Source organism: Symsagittifera roscoffensis, chromosome 2 (genome assembly GCF_963678635.1).
Source record: "Symsagittifera roscoffensis chromosome 2, txSymRosc1.1, whole genome shotgun sequence".
Classification (NCBI taxonomy): domain Eukaryota; kingdom Metazoa; phylum Xenacoelomorpha; order Acoela; family Convolutidae; genus Symsagittifera; species Symsagittifera roscoffensis.
The window spans coordinates 22,620,718-22,638,004 of NC_087063.1; the positions used below are offsets into that span (position 1 = coordinate 22,620,718).

Below are 17,287 nucleotides of genomic sequence, written 5' to 3' on the forward strand. Positions count from 1 at the left end.
AAGGCATAAAAAGTCTACTCAAATTTCTTGCGGAAAAAAAAAGCAGAAAATCAGACTAATATTACATATATAGAAAATGGAGAAAAAGACTTGTGCATTGAAAAAAGAGATAATCGATTCATAGATTGCAACCTGCACTTCGCAATCTCAAGCAAGAAAACGGGATATATTAGCTCTAAAAGCCAAAAACAAAGTAAAATAGAGAAAAATCTTTGAAAAACATTTGCTAAGAGCCAGTATCGAACCTATGACCTGCAGATTAGAAGTTCTGGTATGTGCGCCACAGCCGTTTGGAAACTTACCAACACTATTTATTGATGAAGCAGCTACAATTGCTAATAACTTGCTAATTCTCTTCTGAGCACAAGTAATTGAATGTAACGGGATTGAACCTGTACATTAGGAGTCTCACGTCATCGCATCTGCACCACAGTCGACTGAAAAATTACTAGAAGTCCAGCGTGATTTTGGTCTTGTCTTTGAAAATTTTTAAGAACATGTTCAGAGTCGAAGATAACGCGTAACTTTTGGAACTATGCGTGAGATAATGCGTAAGATAAGTCGAAGATAATGCGTAACTAAAAAAATGGGAACTTTTGGACACTTGCCAAGTCCATAGCTGATTCCATCAAAACAAGGATAGCCGGTTTGCTGCGCAAGCAGCACAAAATGTTCCGACCACATTCTCAGAATTGTACGCCGTGTGATGATAGAACTACAAGAACGCGTAAAAAATTAGTTAATTTAGGCATAAACGACTACAATTGTTCACAAAATGAATAAACAAAAAAAAAGATTTTTTTTCTTCATTTTTTGCACTTAAAAGTTCAAATTGAAGCTTCCAAAACTAGAGCTCTATTTTTAGTAAAATCAATTTTAGCCTAAGTTACTACCTATCATATAGAAGGAAATTTATTCGATCGCTTTACTCGCTGGAAATTTGACAATAAGTCAAAACCATTCAACCATATTTTCTCGACAGTGAGACAAGTTTTTTAAAATTTCTTAATATTGCTCAAATCACGACTGAAAAAGCTTTAACTCGTTCCATTCCAATGATTATTTGCGGTACCTGATTTAGCGTGGCAACAAAAAAGAAAAAACACTGAAACACACCCGAATATAAACTTCATCGCTATTTTCAATATTCGGATTAATTATGGAGAAAACTTTTACTCAGGAAAGATTATTACAACATCTCCATTTGATTGATTTCCTAGTTTCAGAAAACGCACAGTCGCCCTTGGAAAATTGAACGAAATCCAAAAAAGGTCAATTAATTTAACTTAATCTAAGATATGTCAGTGTAGTTTTTGACATAATTGAAAAAATTTTCAAAAAAAAACGGTCAATATTTCAAAACATGAACTCTTTCTACATTCAATATTATTTTTTTATATATAAAAAATAATCACGGCTGAGTTGTCATGCGAAGAAAATTCTCAGTACCTGCATTTAAAATTGAACCTTTTATTTCAGATTTGGTTGGGTAGTTTTCGACAAACGCCTCCAAAAGTCAAATTAAAAAAAAACAGTCGTGTATGGGAAATTGCACGAGGTCCAAAAATGGGTCAATATATCAAATGATTCTATTTGTTATGGCGGATTCCATAGCAGATTTGGTACAAAAAATGGAGAAATTGCTAATATAGGGGATACTTTGTTCTTTCGATTGAAACTTATTTCAGATTTGGTACCGTAGTTTCCAAAAAAATCAGAGAAAATTCCAAAAACGAGAAAAAAGGACTTTTGCTAAGTCTAATAAGTTTAACATTGCTTTCATCTTTTATACGTCATTTGGAGCGCAACAGATATTGAGAAAAAGTTCCCAGCCTATAGTTTTTAATTAAACTTAATCTTAGATTTGGCGGTGTAGTTTTTGAGATAATTGAAAAAGTTTCCAAAAATCTGTCAATATTTCAAAACATGAACATTTCCAGATTCAAGATTGTTTTTTTATACAATAATCAGGGATTAGTTGTCATGCTTAGATAGTTCCCGGCACCTGTTTTTTAAATTGAACCTTTTCTTTCAGATTTAGTAGAGTAGTTTTCGATAAAAGCCACCAAAGGTCAAAATTAAAAAAAGACTTTGTAGGTCCAAAACTAAGGCCCTTCAAAAACTTAGGGCGTCGCTACTTTTGCAGAAAAATTTCAATTTCCTTTACTTTTCAACTAGGACACTAACATGAGATTTGACAGGGTCGTTTTTGAGAAGTTTAAAAAAGGACATTTGCTGAGCCCAACATAGCTTTTCTACAAAAAATTAGAGCTTAGCCGCTATGCAGGTAAACATCCTAGAGCATAATTTTTCGATTGAAACCGTTACCTAAAATTCGAAGGGATATATATTTTTAAAAAAAACTTTGAAAAATTAGAAAAAAAAACGGTCAAATTTCAGTTCAAAAATTGGAATATTTCGAGTGTTTTAGAGCCATTTTTGAGGTCTGGGGTATTTTAAAGAAAAGCGTAAGTTTCCAATCGCCAAAACTTAAAAATGACAAAATCGTTTGAATCGCCAAACCTTAAAAATGAAAAAATGAACTAAGTTTATGGCTATAACTTTTTCTACTAAAAAAAAACAGGGTGTATCCGTTCATGCAGGGAGAATTTAGAACACCAGTTAGTGCGATTGAACACTTGATCTCAGATTTTTGGCAAAGTAGTTTTCGATGAAAAAGGAAGTTTCCAAGAAACGATAAAAATTTCAAACGTTGGGCATCATCTAAGGCTTTTTGTTAACCCCCGGTCCAGCTCAGTGCAGGACCCACCGTGTGGGAGGAGGCGGATGACTCTGGGACCCTCCAACCGTGACCGAAGTGGGATTCAAACGCATGACTATCGTGATGAGAGACGTGTGCCTAAGGCTAGAAATCGTTTTCTACAAAAATAAAAGCGTAGCAGCTTATGCAGGGGAGATCCCCTCATCATGTTCTTTTGATTGTCTTAATGTCAGGATTGGCAGAGTAATTTTTGATAACCAATTTTGTCGACTAGGATTGGAAAAAAACATGGCCTTGTAGTATAACTGAACAGGAACGTGTAAATAAGTGAACAGGAACGGTACAGCCTAAAAAAACTGTCTGACTATTGAAAGTGAGCTATTAGTTTTGAGCTAACTGTGATCAACTATATGGGACTTTTTTAAAAGAACGATCAAAGATCAAGTGATCTCGAGCGACATCAGTGCCTTCGAGGCGATTAACAAAGGTAATTCAATGTCCTCCGACAGCTATTGTAAAACATATTTATAACAACGATAACAATATTTACTAGCGTTGCTCCTTGCCTGTCAAAATATCAAAATCAATCCAAGCGTTCAAAAAAAAACTTGTACATAAGTAAAAGACTTCTAAAAAGAAACAAAGCTGGCTCATTAAAACAGGCAAAGTATTCATAACAACAACTCAAAATAATCAGGTGAATCAATTCTGTAGAAAAATTTTGACCGTTCAATTGTTGCCCCAGTGTGCAGATATCGCAAGAGGATATGAAAAAAACTGTTTGAAGGGTTCGTGGAATACCTATAGAGAGATCTTAGTTTCCACAAAATTTTCTAAAAAACTAAAAGAAAGACAAAAAAGAGATACAAAAACAACAAGAAAATCAGAATTCTATACTTATTACACGAGGTTTCTTATGTTTTCAATGAAAACTAATTCAACATTATTGGTACTTAAATTGAATATAGGGTCGCTACGGTGTCGCGACTTAGAACTAAAAACATATCTGAAAAAGCTTGAAAACAAATCGACGATCGCTGACCTTTTAAATCCTGATTTTCCGAAAGTGATGATTTAAATAGTTTGAATTCAGAAAGTTAATGGAGCACAATAGAAAGGAAAAAAAAAGCGGAGGGGGGTTGCATTGTACGTTCTAAAGTCTCACACTTTTATTGCCTCATGAATGAGTCAGATCTGTAAATAATTGGAACAGGCGTCAATTGATTCAAATTAGAACTCCTGAAGTGATATATCGCAAGCTCATTGAGTGATATAACTTTGAAAAAATTCAAGTTGTTTTCATAACTTGAATTGATTCTCAAAAATTTAAGGTTCTCAAGCAAGCTTAATCGGCTCATCCTCAAGGTGATAAAACTTTGAAAAAATTCAGTGATGTTTCACGGCGAGAATCGGTTCGGAAAAGCTGAAACTAGTCGAGCAATCAAGCTCAAATTCAAACTCTATTTCCATATTCCAGTCGAGCAGCTAGAAAAAACTGCAAAAGTTTGAAGCTGAATTATTGCTATTTCATGACAAAAGAGAGGTTTGGTGTATTTAATTTGCTCGTTTTAGAAACGTAAAAACTCAAGTTCAGACAAAAATTTGGCGGTTACTGTCTAGCCTTGAAGTTGATTCAATTTGAACTTGCCTAGAGTGCTGATTTTGTAAAAAAAAAAACACGAGGAATAGTCTAGAAGCAGAACATTCTTATAGTCCAGCTGAGAGTAATTTATAATTGTTAAATTGAGCCCATAGCAACTCAAAACGACCTAAAAATAAATAATCAATTATAGGATATCGTTGCAACAATTTAACTACATCAACACATTACTCTAATTTCAATACAGAGGCAAATATGCGCTCCGCAAACACAAGTGAAAAAACAAAAAAGCGGCTAAAGATTAAATAAAAAAAAAGAAAGAAGCCTCAAATTTGTAAAACTTTTGCTATGTGACGGATTCGAACCTGCGACTTTGGAGTATCACGTTCTAGCATTTGCACCACATGTTATGGAAAATATCGCAACACTAGCTACAATGATGCAGTTATAGATGTTAATAAATTGCCAATGCTATACGGCAAAAATGCAACCAAATATAAATAAAACAAGACTGCTCGTATCAGGGCGAAGCCCTGAATGTTCCGACTGCCTTTTAAGTTTTGTGGAGCAGCAGTAATAACATAAAAAAATTAAATGAAATAAAATAAAATGAAAATTTTTTTTAATTTGAAATTTTTTATGAAAATCATCCCCCCACACGCCATATAAAGTACAAAAAGAGAGATTTCGTTCCTTGTAACAAATAAATTATGGCAAATAAGCTTCGTTCAACCAATTTGGAACGATTTATAAGACGGATTAAACCTCCGCTTACGCGTTAATAGCGCGAATTATATCGCGCGTTAATTATCCCAAATTGGTCAAAATGGCCGAAATGGCAATCTTTAAACCCTCATAACTTTACGAAAAATGATCACAGGTGAAATATTTTTTCAAATTTGAGCTCAGGACAACAATACCTTTTGAATGATATAAAATAATTCCGTCAAAAATGGCTAGTTAAAAAGTCTGAAGAAAAAAAAACCCACCCCGAGCACAAATATTCCGTTACTTTTGTATCGAAAGTCGGAACAACTAGTGCTAAGTGCGGCTTTGAACTTCAACATGTAGCATAAGAATTTCGTGTCCTTTCCTTTCCATTAAGCAACAGACGCTTGACTAATGGAAAACACAAGTCTATCCGGCGAAACTGCCACCAAAGATAAACAAGACTGCTCGTATCAGGGCGAAGCCCTGAATGTTCCGACTGGGCATTAAGGTTTATGGAGCAGTAATATCATTAAAAAGTTAAAAGTAATAAAACAAAATGAATTTTTTTTTTCAAAAATTTTAAATTTTTTTATGAAAATCATCCCCCCACACGCCATATAAAGTACAAAAGGATAGATTTCGCTACTTGTAACAAATCAATCATGGCAAATAAGCCTCGTTAAACCAATTTGGAACGATTTCTAAGACGGATTAACTCTCCGCTTACGCGTTAATAGCGCGAAATATATCGCGCGTTAATTGTCACAAATTGGCCAAAATGGCAATCTTTAAAGCCCCATAACTTTACGAAAAATGATCACAGGTGAAATATCTTTTCAAATTTGAGCTCAGAACAACAATACCTTTCGAATGATATTAAAAAAATTCCGTCAAAAATGGCTAAATAAAAAGTCGAAATTTGTCTGAAGAAAAAAAAACCCACCCGGAATATTTGTGCTCGGGGTGGGTTTTTTTTTCTTCAGACAAATTTCGACTTTTTAACTAGCCATTTTTGACGGATTTTTTTTATCATTCAAAAGATATTGTTGTCCTGAGCCTAAATTTGAAAAGATATTTCACCTGTGATCATTTTTCGTAGAGTTATGAGGGTTTAAATATTGCCATTTTGGTCATTTTGAGCAATTTGGGACAATTAACGCGCGATATAATTCTCGCTATTAACGCGTAAGCGGAGATTTAATCCGTCTTATAAATCGTTCCAAATTGGTTGAACGAAGCTTATTTGCCATAATTGATTTGTTGCAAGGAACGAAATCTCACTTTTTGTACTTTACATGGCGTGTGGGGGAATGATTTTCATAAAAAATTTCAAATTTTAGAAAAAAAAATTTCATTTTATTTTATTTCATTTAATTTTTTCATGCTATTACTGCTGCTCCATAAACCTTAAAAGGCAGTCGGAACATTCAGGGCTTCGTCCTGATACGAGCAGTCTTGTTTTCATTTAAAATTCAAGGCTATCGTTAAAACTAGTAGTTAATCGCTAAATCAAGTCAATATTCAACAGAATTGCCAAATCTAGCAATTACCCGTTGACTTCCGCGATACACAGTAAGTCGAAAACCATGTCTGACGGAATTATTTGACAATCTTGAAATTCAATTAATCGTCGTCTCCAGGTAAACATTAGAAAAACAATACTAAACTTACAGCACAATAACTTGCAATGGACGGTATTAAAGAAGGATTTGCTATTTTAACTTGTCACCAACTGAGCATGTAATACCAATTTGTGTTGTGATACCTATTTTTGCATTAAAAAACAACAGAATTCGAACTGCACAACCAAATTGGTCCTAAAAACAGTTCCTAGTCCTAGATCCGATTTCTATTCAAAATGAGCGAGTTGCAAATGAAAAACTATCTTTGCAATATAACGCAGGAATGTTTCTACGCAAGAATGAAATCGATGCACACGTAGAAAGAGGAATTTGGAACAGCCCTACGCGTGCGCACGAATCTCAAATAGAAAACAAACGCACAAAGAACCGTAAATTGTACAAATTGAGCACAGATACAAAGGGTAAAAACACAAAATGATATGGATAATTTCGTGAGATCATAGTTAGAAAGACAAATGAACGAAGTGAAACAAAAAATAAAGGAAGATATAAATAAAACCATAACTTTATAAATGCATATGCAAAATACCTCTATAAGTTTAAGTATCTTTAGCATTAAAGTTAAATTTGAGTTTTACTGCGACACAAAAATTGCTTTTAACTTATTTTCTATAAAAACGATTGTTGCACTTGTTAAATCTCGACTCGACTTCTTTAATTGTCGAAACAGTTTTTTCATTTTTTGCAGTTTGTCCAAGATTGTGACCTTTATATCAAACTTGAGTTGTTCTTCAACTCGAAAGAGTTTCCCGCGCTTTTCAGAAAGGATACCGAGTGATGGAGAGTGTATCTAGTTTGGCGCATGTCACCATTTGGTAAGATTGTCATGGAGGAATTCGACGCTGTTCTAACCACCATTAATTGATCTCCTGGGTCGTCGAAATTGCTGAACTGCTGAGAGGGGTATGTACTGTTGGTTAGACTACCATTGGCAGCTAGATCTCTCTTCGCTTGTAGAATTTTGCTTTGGGTCACCTCATCAAGATTCATTCCAATGATTTCCTGGAATATAAATTTTGTATCAAAACTATCAAGTGTATACAGGGGCGGATCTAGGATTTTCTCGAGGGGAGGGGGCGGATTTTCAAAAAATTTTCGAAAGTTTTAACGACCTTTTTTTAGGTCGACCGAATTGATTTGAGCTCTCCCTAAGCACGATTTAGTTCCTGTTTTGGCCAAATTTTCTGCGCCGCAGGCAAAAATTTAAAAAAACAGTCCAAAAAAGGCACTTTTTGGAAAATTAGGCACTTTTTGGAAAATTTTGACCAAAAAATCGCGTTTTTTCGGCGTGCGCTCCACCCTCAAAATTAGTATACATTGGCGCCAAAGGCGCCTTTAGAAAAATTTTAGGGTCGGTCTGCCAAAAATGGATTTCTTAAAAAGTATCAAAGGGGGGGGGGCCTTTGGGTCGGCAGGGGGTCATTTTTTTATGAAATCTAAAAACATCATTTTTGTGTATTTCTATTGTTTGTATAAGAACTCATGTTGCCTTCCGCCTCCACGTGCAAAAGATTGTTTATCTAATCGTTTATTTAAAATTCAACGTAAGGTCTTAATTGGATTCGATTTATTCATATCTAAATGCAATTTAAAATTTAGAGAACGTTTTTTGCGACAGCTGTTCGGCAAGCAATCACAATATTGGTATTTACTTGATATTATATTGATATATCAAAAGTGATCGGTTTATGCCAAAAAACTGAAAAAGCGATAAACCTAACTTTTTATAGCTTCACTTTTGTTATAGCTTCACTTAAGCAAATATTTTCCGAGCGATTTTTTTTTACTTTTTGATTCGTTATATTTAGATGATTTCCAACTAATCGCAAGCATCATCAGCGATCAATCAATTCGGTTCAAATCAAATACTTAGGAATAAACTAACGTGATCTGCTAGATGTGCCAGCTCTCCCGTATGTAAAATATTTCTCGACATGAAACACTCAATCGCGTAGCTACATCCGATACGGTTCAAAAAAGCCGCAACACTTGTATCTGCGAAATCTCCGTGATCTCCGAAATTCAAATCTAAGTTGTCGTCCTGTGGACCCGGAGAGGCTGGCGGTGTCTCGGCCAATGCGGGGGTGGACGGTGGCGCGTTGTTATCTTCGGAGTTGTGTTGGTTCTCATTTTGATGGTCGGTTTTAATGAGAGAAGAGAGGGCTGATTCGTTATCTCTAGAACAGAATTAAATATGTTACTTTATCTCTTTCAGCTATACTTAAAAAACTCAAAATCAACAAGAAAAATTAAACCCCCAAAAAAGTTCTTCAAAATCTAATTTAAACTGAAAGTTTTTGCTACTGTTAAGAAAGATTTTTCTTACCTTTCTACTTCATTTTATTTAACACCAGTCAAAAGCTACTAGATCAAACTGAAAAGCAATACGGCAGATTTCAAAAGCGCCTTCAAATAGCTGGCTGAAACACTGGAGCACATCAAATGAAGAGGATAAAACTCACTGATTGTTAGCTGACTGTGTAGATCCCAAACTCCCTTGCAGCTCCTCAAACAAGGCCACATCTCCATTATGCACACACAGTTGCTTATAGAGAGCAGAGACCAGATTGTAGTAGTACTGTCCCTTCACTGGAATGTAGAACACGTCATTGCTGCAATTAGGGTCACTTCCATCGCCTGAAGATGTGGTGTCATGCTTGCGTCTCTTGGCTGAAGTAGGACTGCATGCCATTGCCATTGTCATTGGGTCGCGCAACGCAAGCGATTTCGATCCTATAAAATAACATCAGAAAATTAATGATTCACGGACAGCTACTAGATCGAAATGAAAAGCGTCTTATTTTGACAGACCGAATCTAAGATATTTCTAGGACTCTTTTGGAACCATACCTTTCAAATATGAGGGATCGAGTTTACATCGAGTAATAAAATGCTTCGGTCAAAACCTTCCAAACTGGACATTTTTGGGAAAAAAATAAGCAAACCGAGACAATTTTTCGAAAATTGTCTTTCAAAAAAACCCGGACTTCAGTGAAATTCGAAACCGTCCCTGCTTACCGCGTTTCTCGCCTCTTTTATGCTGTGTGCTTGGATTCAGTGCGTTCTCCTCGCTCTTTCTGTCTCTGCTCGGGCAGGCACATATCCTCACTTCAACTGCCCTCCTGCCTAACACGTGACCATCACGCTCCAGTGTGAACACCACCTGAAAATATCAAACAAGCTCAAATTTAGTTCAGACCAAAAAATCTGTTCGCTTAACCAATAGTGACAGAAAGTTTTAAAAAAATCTATTTTCAAACTTACATATCATCGCAAATTAATGGGATTTTTCGATAATATCTGCTACCAATTATTTTTTTTCTTTCAGTTTTGAATAAAAAAAACACCCGAGAGCTCACAGGCAAGTTTTACAAAGAGGCGAAGCTGAGCTTTGCACCACTTTCAATAAAAACCAGGAAAGCCGCTAAATCGGAAAAAAACGAAAACGTCGAAAAAACTAGATCTATCAAAATGAATTATTAAGTCACATTCACCCTGAAAACCCAAACACAAAAAACTTTATTTAATCGTCATATGAAAAAAATACTAGGTCAGTAAGCCTTCACACACACGCACATAAAACTTTTTTCGCTTGTCAAAAGATGCAAAATGAGGCACTTAAACCAATTTTATATAGGCACAAACCTATCAAGAGGAACAAAAGGAAAAGAAAAAAACAAAAAAAGCCAAAAATATTGTTGTCATGAAAAACTATGAATTCTTTAAAACTTTTAGCATTTTGTTCGATCCAGAGGCGAGCTTAAAAAATGTTTTCCTGAAAACTACTCAAAATTAGGTCACTATGCCAAAAAAAATAAGCCGAAATCATTTGGGCTGAATAAAGTTTTTAAGCAAAAAACAAACACAAAAAGAAAATATACGAATCAAGGCTAGTAAAATTACTAAGAGCAGAAAAAATCTAAATATTAAAAGCAACTATAATGTAAGTTGCGTAACGCAAAAAAAAATCAATTCTATTAGCGTGTAACGCACCTCCGGTGCTTCGATTGTTTAACAACTCATAAAAAACCGCATATATTGGAAACAAGATCTGCATTCTTTGAGTATACTCTGAGAGCACTCAATTACAGATGTGGTAATAAAAAATTTTATAGTTTTTTCAACTTTTTAAATTCAAACTTTGAAAAACCATTAAATTTTGTGAAGTTATATACATTCAAAAGTAAAAAAAAATGAACTGAGAAACGTGACATCTCGGAAAGTGAAACAACAGAGCATTCGCATTTGGACGCAAGATTTGAAACCCCTAAGAGTACTCTGATAGCCCTCCCCCCAATCTACAGGGTAGGGAATCTCAAACTTTGGAAAATTAATTCAAGTTTTCTGAAATTTTTTTTGAAAAAATCACAAAAAACGTCATATCTCGAAATCTAAAATGATTTGAGAATTCATGTTTTGAGGCAAGATTTGCAACCCCTGAAAACCTAAGAATACTCTGACAGACCCCACAACAAACTTGCAAACTTCAACTTAAGTTTTCTAAAAAGATAATTTTTTAGAAAGAATTTTTGCACGCTTAAGCCATATCGTATTAAGCCATTTTTGCACGCTTAAGCCATATCGTATTTGCACGCTTAAGCCATATTCTAAAAAGAATTTGTGCACGCTTAAGCCATATCGTATATTGCAATGCTTAAGATTTTTTTCCGCTTTTCCAGTTTAAATTCAAGGTTTATTTCATCAATATTGAAATTAGCAACCCAATAGTGGGATGCTGTCAGCGTTTCACCAGGTGTTGTGATTCTGACCTCCATATATGAATAACCAAATCTTTTTAATGCAAAATAATACGTTGAAAAAGCTTAAACATGGCGAGATAGTAAAGACCGTATTCAAATATATAATAGATAATGTGGCAACTCAGCCGACAAAACATAGGCAGACAAATACTACGCCGACAATTTTGTTTGAAACGGAATATTTCCCGTTTGAAAAAAAAAAACAGTTCCTGTCAGATTCGATCATAAGAACTTTTCCGTCCCAAGCGTATACGCTACCTCCATGTCAAGTGTGCCGGGACGCAAATAAATATGAATATATTTTGAACTGAGTGAGTATAAATTTACCATCTCTAATTCTGACCATTTTTTGAACGAAAATATTCACGAGAAAAAAGTCTAGAACCCGATTGCAATACGCTTGCTTATCGCAAGGGTTAAAAATCTTTTTAGGAACTGATAGAAAATGTGGACATATAATCATTGTATGAACCTGTATGGGTCTTCGGTTGAGTCCCCCGACACAGGAGCCATAGCACATGAAGTTGTAGAGGAAGACGACGAAGTCAGTTCCGACTTGGGGTGAGTCGAAGGGGACTACGACTGACTGTCTGCCATTGACTGCGTCCTCCTGGTACTCGGCTGTCGGGTGCTCACACCTGCAATTCATCAGACTAGTAAGTACATTAGAAAAAAAACTTAAGGTCAACACAGGACATAATTAAGATTCATTTTAAGGCTGAGAAGACATATTGCACCTTCAACTGCAATTTAATTCCCATCAAATATATCAGGCAATATTGTTTTCATCAATATGGCTTTTGCATAATTTTCAAAATTTCGTAAGACCGGCATCCTTTCAGAAACCCTTAAAATCCAGAAAACTTTCCACCTGTTTTTGCCACGGGGTTGTAGCTCATGTCATTGGGTTCTGAATCCTCTTATGATGACTGAGATTAAAAGAGTACCTGATGAGGTGGCTGGGCGCTGGATGTCCTTCATTGAAGGAGTCCTTGCTGTGTCCATGTGCATGATTGGGACACCTGGTGACCACCTGTTTCACGTGTTCCGGCTGTTTGAACACACTCATCGCACGCAAGTAGCACCCCTGGGGCACCCTGTGCACTGTCTGGAACTTGACTGGACAAGTGGCCGCCATCTTCACGTACAGCTTCTGCGTCTGCTCCGAGAACTGAAACAACAACAATTTGTTGTCTGACTAACTGAACCAACAGAATCGAATCGATGTAACAGATCAATTACTTAACTTCTGTTTAAAATCATGATTTACGGGTTTGGTTTTAGAAATAAATACCCTATTTACAGTCACTTTTACAATATATTTCAACTTGCCGAAAATTTTTTTAGAAAATTAAATGCACTACGGCGATTGTAGTTCGAAAATATTATTGAAGCTGCGGTGTGAAGAATCGGCCAGCTTTTTTTAAAGTCTCAATTGCTTGGCTCGTGCGAGTTCATCTTTCACATCTTTTGAAAAGAAAATGTCCCAATTAGTGTGTGTTGTTAAAAAGTATTCGCCCTGTCCTTACCGTCCATAGGGCTCCTTTTCCGGATGACATGGCCACATTCTGTGAAGAGCTGCCATAACTCATGGTGAACCCGAACTCCCCTGGATAGTCCGAGACAGAGGGAATCTGGCTGGTAGTGTCTGGACTGCATCGCTGCTAGAAAAACACTAATCTGTTAATAACTAATTAAAACGAAGTACGTAAAATCAGAACACAACATTCACAGCATAATAATTGATAATAATGTTTTCTTCTCAACATGCAAAGCACAGGCTGCTCAAATCGGTTTGAGAAAAAGTGACATAGCTTTTTGACTACCTAGTTTTTTTTGACCAAATTTTTAGCGTAGCAGTCGGATTTTGGAAAAAAAGCTGGCCAGAAAATGCAACTTTAAGCACTTTTGGAAAAAATTGACTCACAAAAAAATTTCTCAAAAGCTTTTCTACGCGCGCTCCCCCTCAAAATTAGTTTAAATTTGTGTCATAGGCGCCTTTAGAACAATTTTAAGGTCGGTCAGCAAAACTTTAGGGTAAAAATGGATGTTTTAAACGACAATTGCTAGGATTACCTTGAAAAAAGCAGTATTTTTGAGAAAGCGACCTTGGAAAAAAGTGACCAGGTCACTCTAAGTGACCAGTTTGAGCAGCTTGACAACGTATGCTCATATTTTAAATACTAAGTCTCGAAGCGTGTATAGCTTGCATAAAAAAAGTAAAAGCGTCTTGCAAAACCCATAAATACAACAATTTTGTTTCGGTTTTTAATAGAGTACATGCTGCGTTTACTTTTCGAGCAGAAACTAAAGAACTTTTCTAGTTCTTTCGTGCAGAATATAAATCATTAATTCGACTTCATTCAGCTCTCACTTCAATTTAATTGCCCTGAGATAGACCATATAGCCAATTAAACGGCACATCAATGCACATAAAACATACAACTGAAAAATAAAATGACTCATCAAAATACAAACGTTTAATTCATGTTAACAAACTCAGGCAAAAAAATTAGTTAGAACTCGATTCCTTTATAGCTTGCATGTATGATGACATACCTTCCAGAGCCTGTTTGTTTTTGGAGTAGCTGCAACCAAGAGAACAGCAATGTGTAAATAAAAAATTAACCACAATCGTCGTTCAGAAAAACTGGCAATGTATAATTTCAGTTTAAAAATACATCAAATTAGAGTTAATCATAGAAGAATAATAATGAAACATAATTTTCTTACAAATGGCGGAGTAGATGCTTGGGACAAGTCGAATGGCTGGATTGCATTATTCATCGAAGTATGATTCATCCCCCCTATGAGACTCATAGAACCCCCCGAATGAGGTGGCAGCACCTCATTTGCCCCTCCCCCGCTCAAGTGAGGGTTATTTGACGAGGACACTACTTGGGACATACATGTCGGGGGGAGGGGTGCGGCGGCTGACATGGCTTCTAACGAAGGGGGGATAGAGGATTGTAGGTAGCAGTAAGATGGTTCTGAGAATGGAGGGTGGGAGTTGAGTGCAGCAGCAGCCGCCGCGATTGAATCTGGGCTGGATTTGAGACGCATCACGTCAATTGTGTTCGCTGCATTGGAAGAGGGAGTCATGTTGTTGTTGTTGCTTGGTTTCCGAATTACCGACTCTAAACCAAAAAATGTAGATGATCAAACACCAATAAGTAGACCTGTATATAGAGACTCAAAAATGCTCCCAGGTCGAGAAATTATTTGTTTAATATTTTCTGAAACTTTTCTCAATTCACTAATGATTTTGTGAAAAAAAACTTCAATGAAAAAAGTACGCGAAATTTGTAAATTAATTTTAAAAAAATTCTAACCTTCAAATTCCAGCTCGATGTGCTGCGGGTAGTTGGACAACCTGAAACGAACAAACTATTTGTTTTTATGACTAAAACCTTTTAAAAAATCAAAAAGCTCAATTAGGTTATTGATCTGACTACTTCACGAAGGGAAGGACCTTTGGCGTATAGTCTGTCTCTTTTGCGGGTCGATTTTAGTTACCTCAGTGAAAAGTTTTCAAATGTGCCATCATAATAAAGCCCTATTGGTATTAGAATTCCACTAGAAAAAAAATCAAAAAGGCTGTCGAGAAAACGGGTCAGAAATTCCCTTTTTTTCAGACTAATTTCTTATTCCTTCTTAATCAGTTTATTCCTCATTTTTTGCATTGTTTTCGCTAATATTAGCTGTTGTTATATCTTATTAATCAACTCTAGAATCTCTTACCCCAAAGAAAGCAACCGAAAAATGGATGTCGTAAAGTAATACCAAAGGGGGACCCTTTGAATCACAACGGCTCCATATTATTTTAACTTTGAGGAGGAGCGCTTGTCAAAAGAGCGATATTATAGGTAAATGTGCAATCTGTCGGTCAAAACCTTCCAAAAAGTGCTCAAAACGGTCTTTTTGTCCTGTTTTTTCACAAATTCAACCTCAAGACCCTCCCCTCGGAAAACCTAGATCTGCCGCTGAACTCGTTGATTAGCACACATACTCTGTTAGGTGTTGCATTGCAGCTGGGTTGAAAGACATCTGCGAATTTGAGTTGTTGTTCATTTGTTGGTGGTGTGGGTTGTTTGGGTTGAAGAAAGACCAGAGAGAGGGTAAGTTGGGCTGCTCAGAGGTCAGCATAATTCGAAGGTCAGTCACAGTCAAGGTCAAATATTCAAACTCTGATTAATGTAATACAACAGGTGAAGGATGAAGGTAGAAAGGCCGAATTAATAAACAAAAGAACGATATCGGTTGTAAGCAAACAAGAACGCTAAGAACAACAGCAAAATCTGAAAATTCAGACAGGTTTTTGTTCGATTTTGTTATAATTAATAAGTGAAATGAAGATTGGTGAGTGAAATGAAAATGATTATATTATCTCAACAATCCGTGTATCTAATTCGTTTAAATGAGTGGTTAAATAAGTGCGATATCAAATGCTATCGGAATATTAATTGGTTATGATCTAGATTTTGAAGAAAAATAAATAATTAAAAAACGTACATGAAGTTGTGAGATTGCATAATAGATGATTAATGCTGTCAGAAATACAACTTGGTCCGTTTCAGAGCAAAAACAAAGAAAAATATAGTTATATGCTTCAGACGAGATGTAAAAGTAAGATTGGACTATGTAAGTAATTTACGACAAGGTACCAGAAAAATACTTGTTGAGTAATTCGATATTTTGGCTTGATTGCAATTTATTCTGCTCTAAAACCAATATGTGCTCAAATGTTTTTTCGCTAGATATATATTTGCTCAATCATTCGAATATATTTAAGTTATTTTATACTTAAACAATTCAATTATTATAAGCCAATACGTGGTGTGTCGTACACACGTGCCGCCGTGTGCCAAAATTCCGCTGAGGGGTATTAGTAATACTAATCAAAGAACTATGCAAAGGCAATAAAAAATATCACGTTCGTATGCTAGAATGCAGATGGTTTCTCTTCTGAGCTTGTGATCGTTAATTTCAGCAATAAACTAAAATGAAGGTTGACTTTTAAAATTGCATGCAAATCTCATTTATATCAATTTGAAGCAAATCAGATTACATGCACTTTTTGATTTTTTTTGTGTGGATTAATGTTTTGAGTTGAGAAAAATTTTATAATGGTCACTTTTCAAGCTTCAAGCAGCGTAAAAGTAAAATTAGAGGCTGAATTGAAGTTGGTTTGTTATCGATTTTTTAGCCGACGGAGCGAGCGTTGATATTTGACTCAATTGATACACGAGGCTAATTACTTTCATTAAGTTGGCTTTTGGTAATGCCGAAGTTACTTTGCGAACAGGTATTTTGCTTTTCATGGCGCATTAACTAATTGCTTGATTTGTCCAAAAGGAAATTCAACGCTGAATGCTCCTAATTGCTTTAATAGATTTCTCCTTATTTAATTAGTATATAATCAAACTTAGCTTGAATGAGTTTGAGTTTAATTTCGTGTCATGCGAAAATGAGCCTCAAATTTCATAGCAAGTCGCGCCATAATTAATGATGCTATGATTAAACATGACGCAGTTGTACACAAGAGTGTAAATGCCAAACATGTTCTTACTTACCAGCGGGATTCCCAGAAAAACCTATACTCCTGGCGAGTAAGGTAAACGGAACCAGCAATTTCAGCAGATGGCTGACATGGCGCCACAGAATTTGACACATCACTGTTGACGAGTTACGATCATGGCGTATATTGTGATTAAAATCTTTTTTCGTTTACAATCCGAGCGATTGCTCCTTGTTGAAATCTTCATTAAAAATGAAAATTTCCATCATAGTCTAATCTAACCCATATAACGTATTTTTATGTGTGTTTTGAAATGACGATCCAGGATTGTTC

General features: G+C 35.7%; 1 protein-coding gene across 2 annotated transcripts; it reads right to left on the reverse strand.

The window, feature by feature from the left end:
- Positions 1 to 7,000: 7,000 nt before the first annotated feature.
- LOC134839250 (cellular tumor antigen p53-like) lies at positions 7,001 to 16,715 on the reverse strand. 2 transcript variants are annotated; one of them, XM_063854746.1, is made up of 10 exons: positions 15,949 to 16,715; positions 14,769 to 14,809; positions 14,170 to 14,573; positions 12,966 to 13,100; positions 12,384 to 12,607; positions 11,909 to 12,074; positions 9,695 to 9,839; positions 9,139 to 9,409; positions 8,562 to 8,853; positions 7,001 to 7,678 (listed from the first exon to the last, which is right to left on the reverse strand). In XM_063854746.1, exons 1-10 carry the CDS (start codon positions 15,966 to 15,968, stop codon positions 7,385 to 7,387), a joined length of 1,992 nt encoding a protein of 663 aa, XP_063710816.1. In that variant the 5' UTR covers positions 15,969 to 16,715; the 3' UTR covers positions 7,001 to 7,384. The 2 variants fall into 2 exon arrangements, with proteins under 2 accessions (XP_063710816.1, XP_063710815.1); XM_063854745.1 differs by having other exon boundaries at positions 15,446 to 16,715.
- Positions 16,716 to 17,287: the final 572 nt, after the last annotated feature.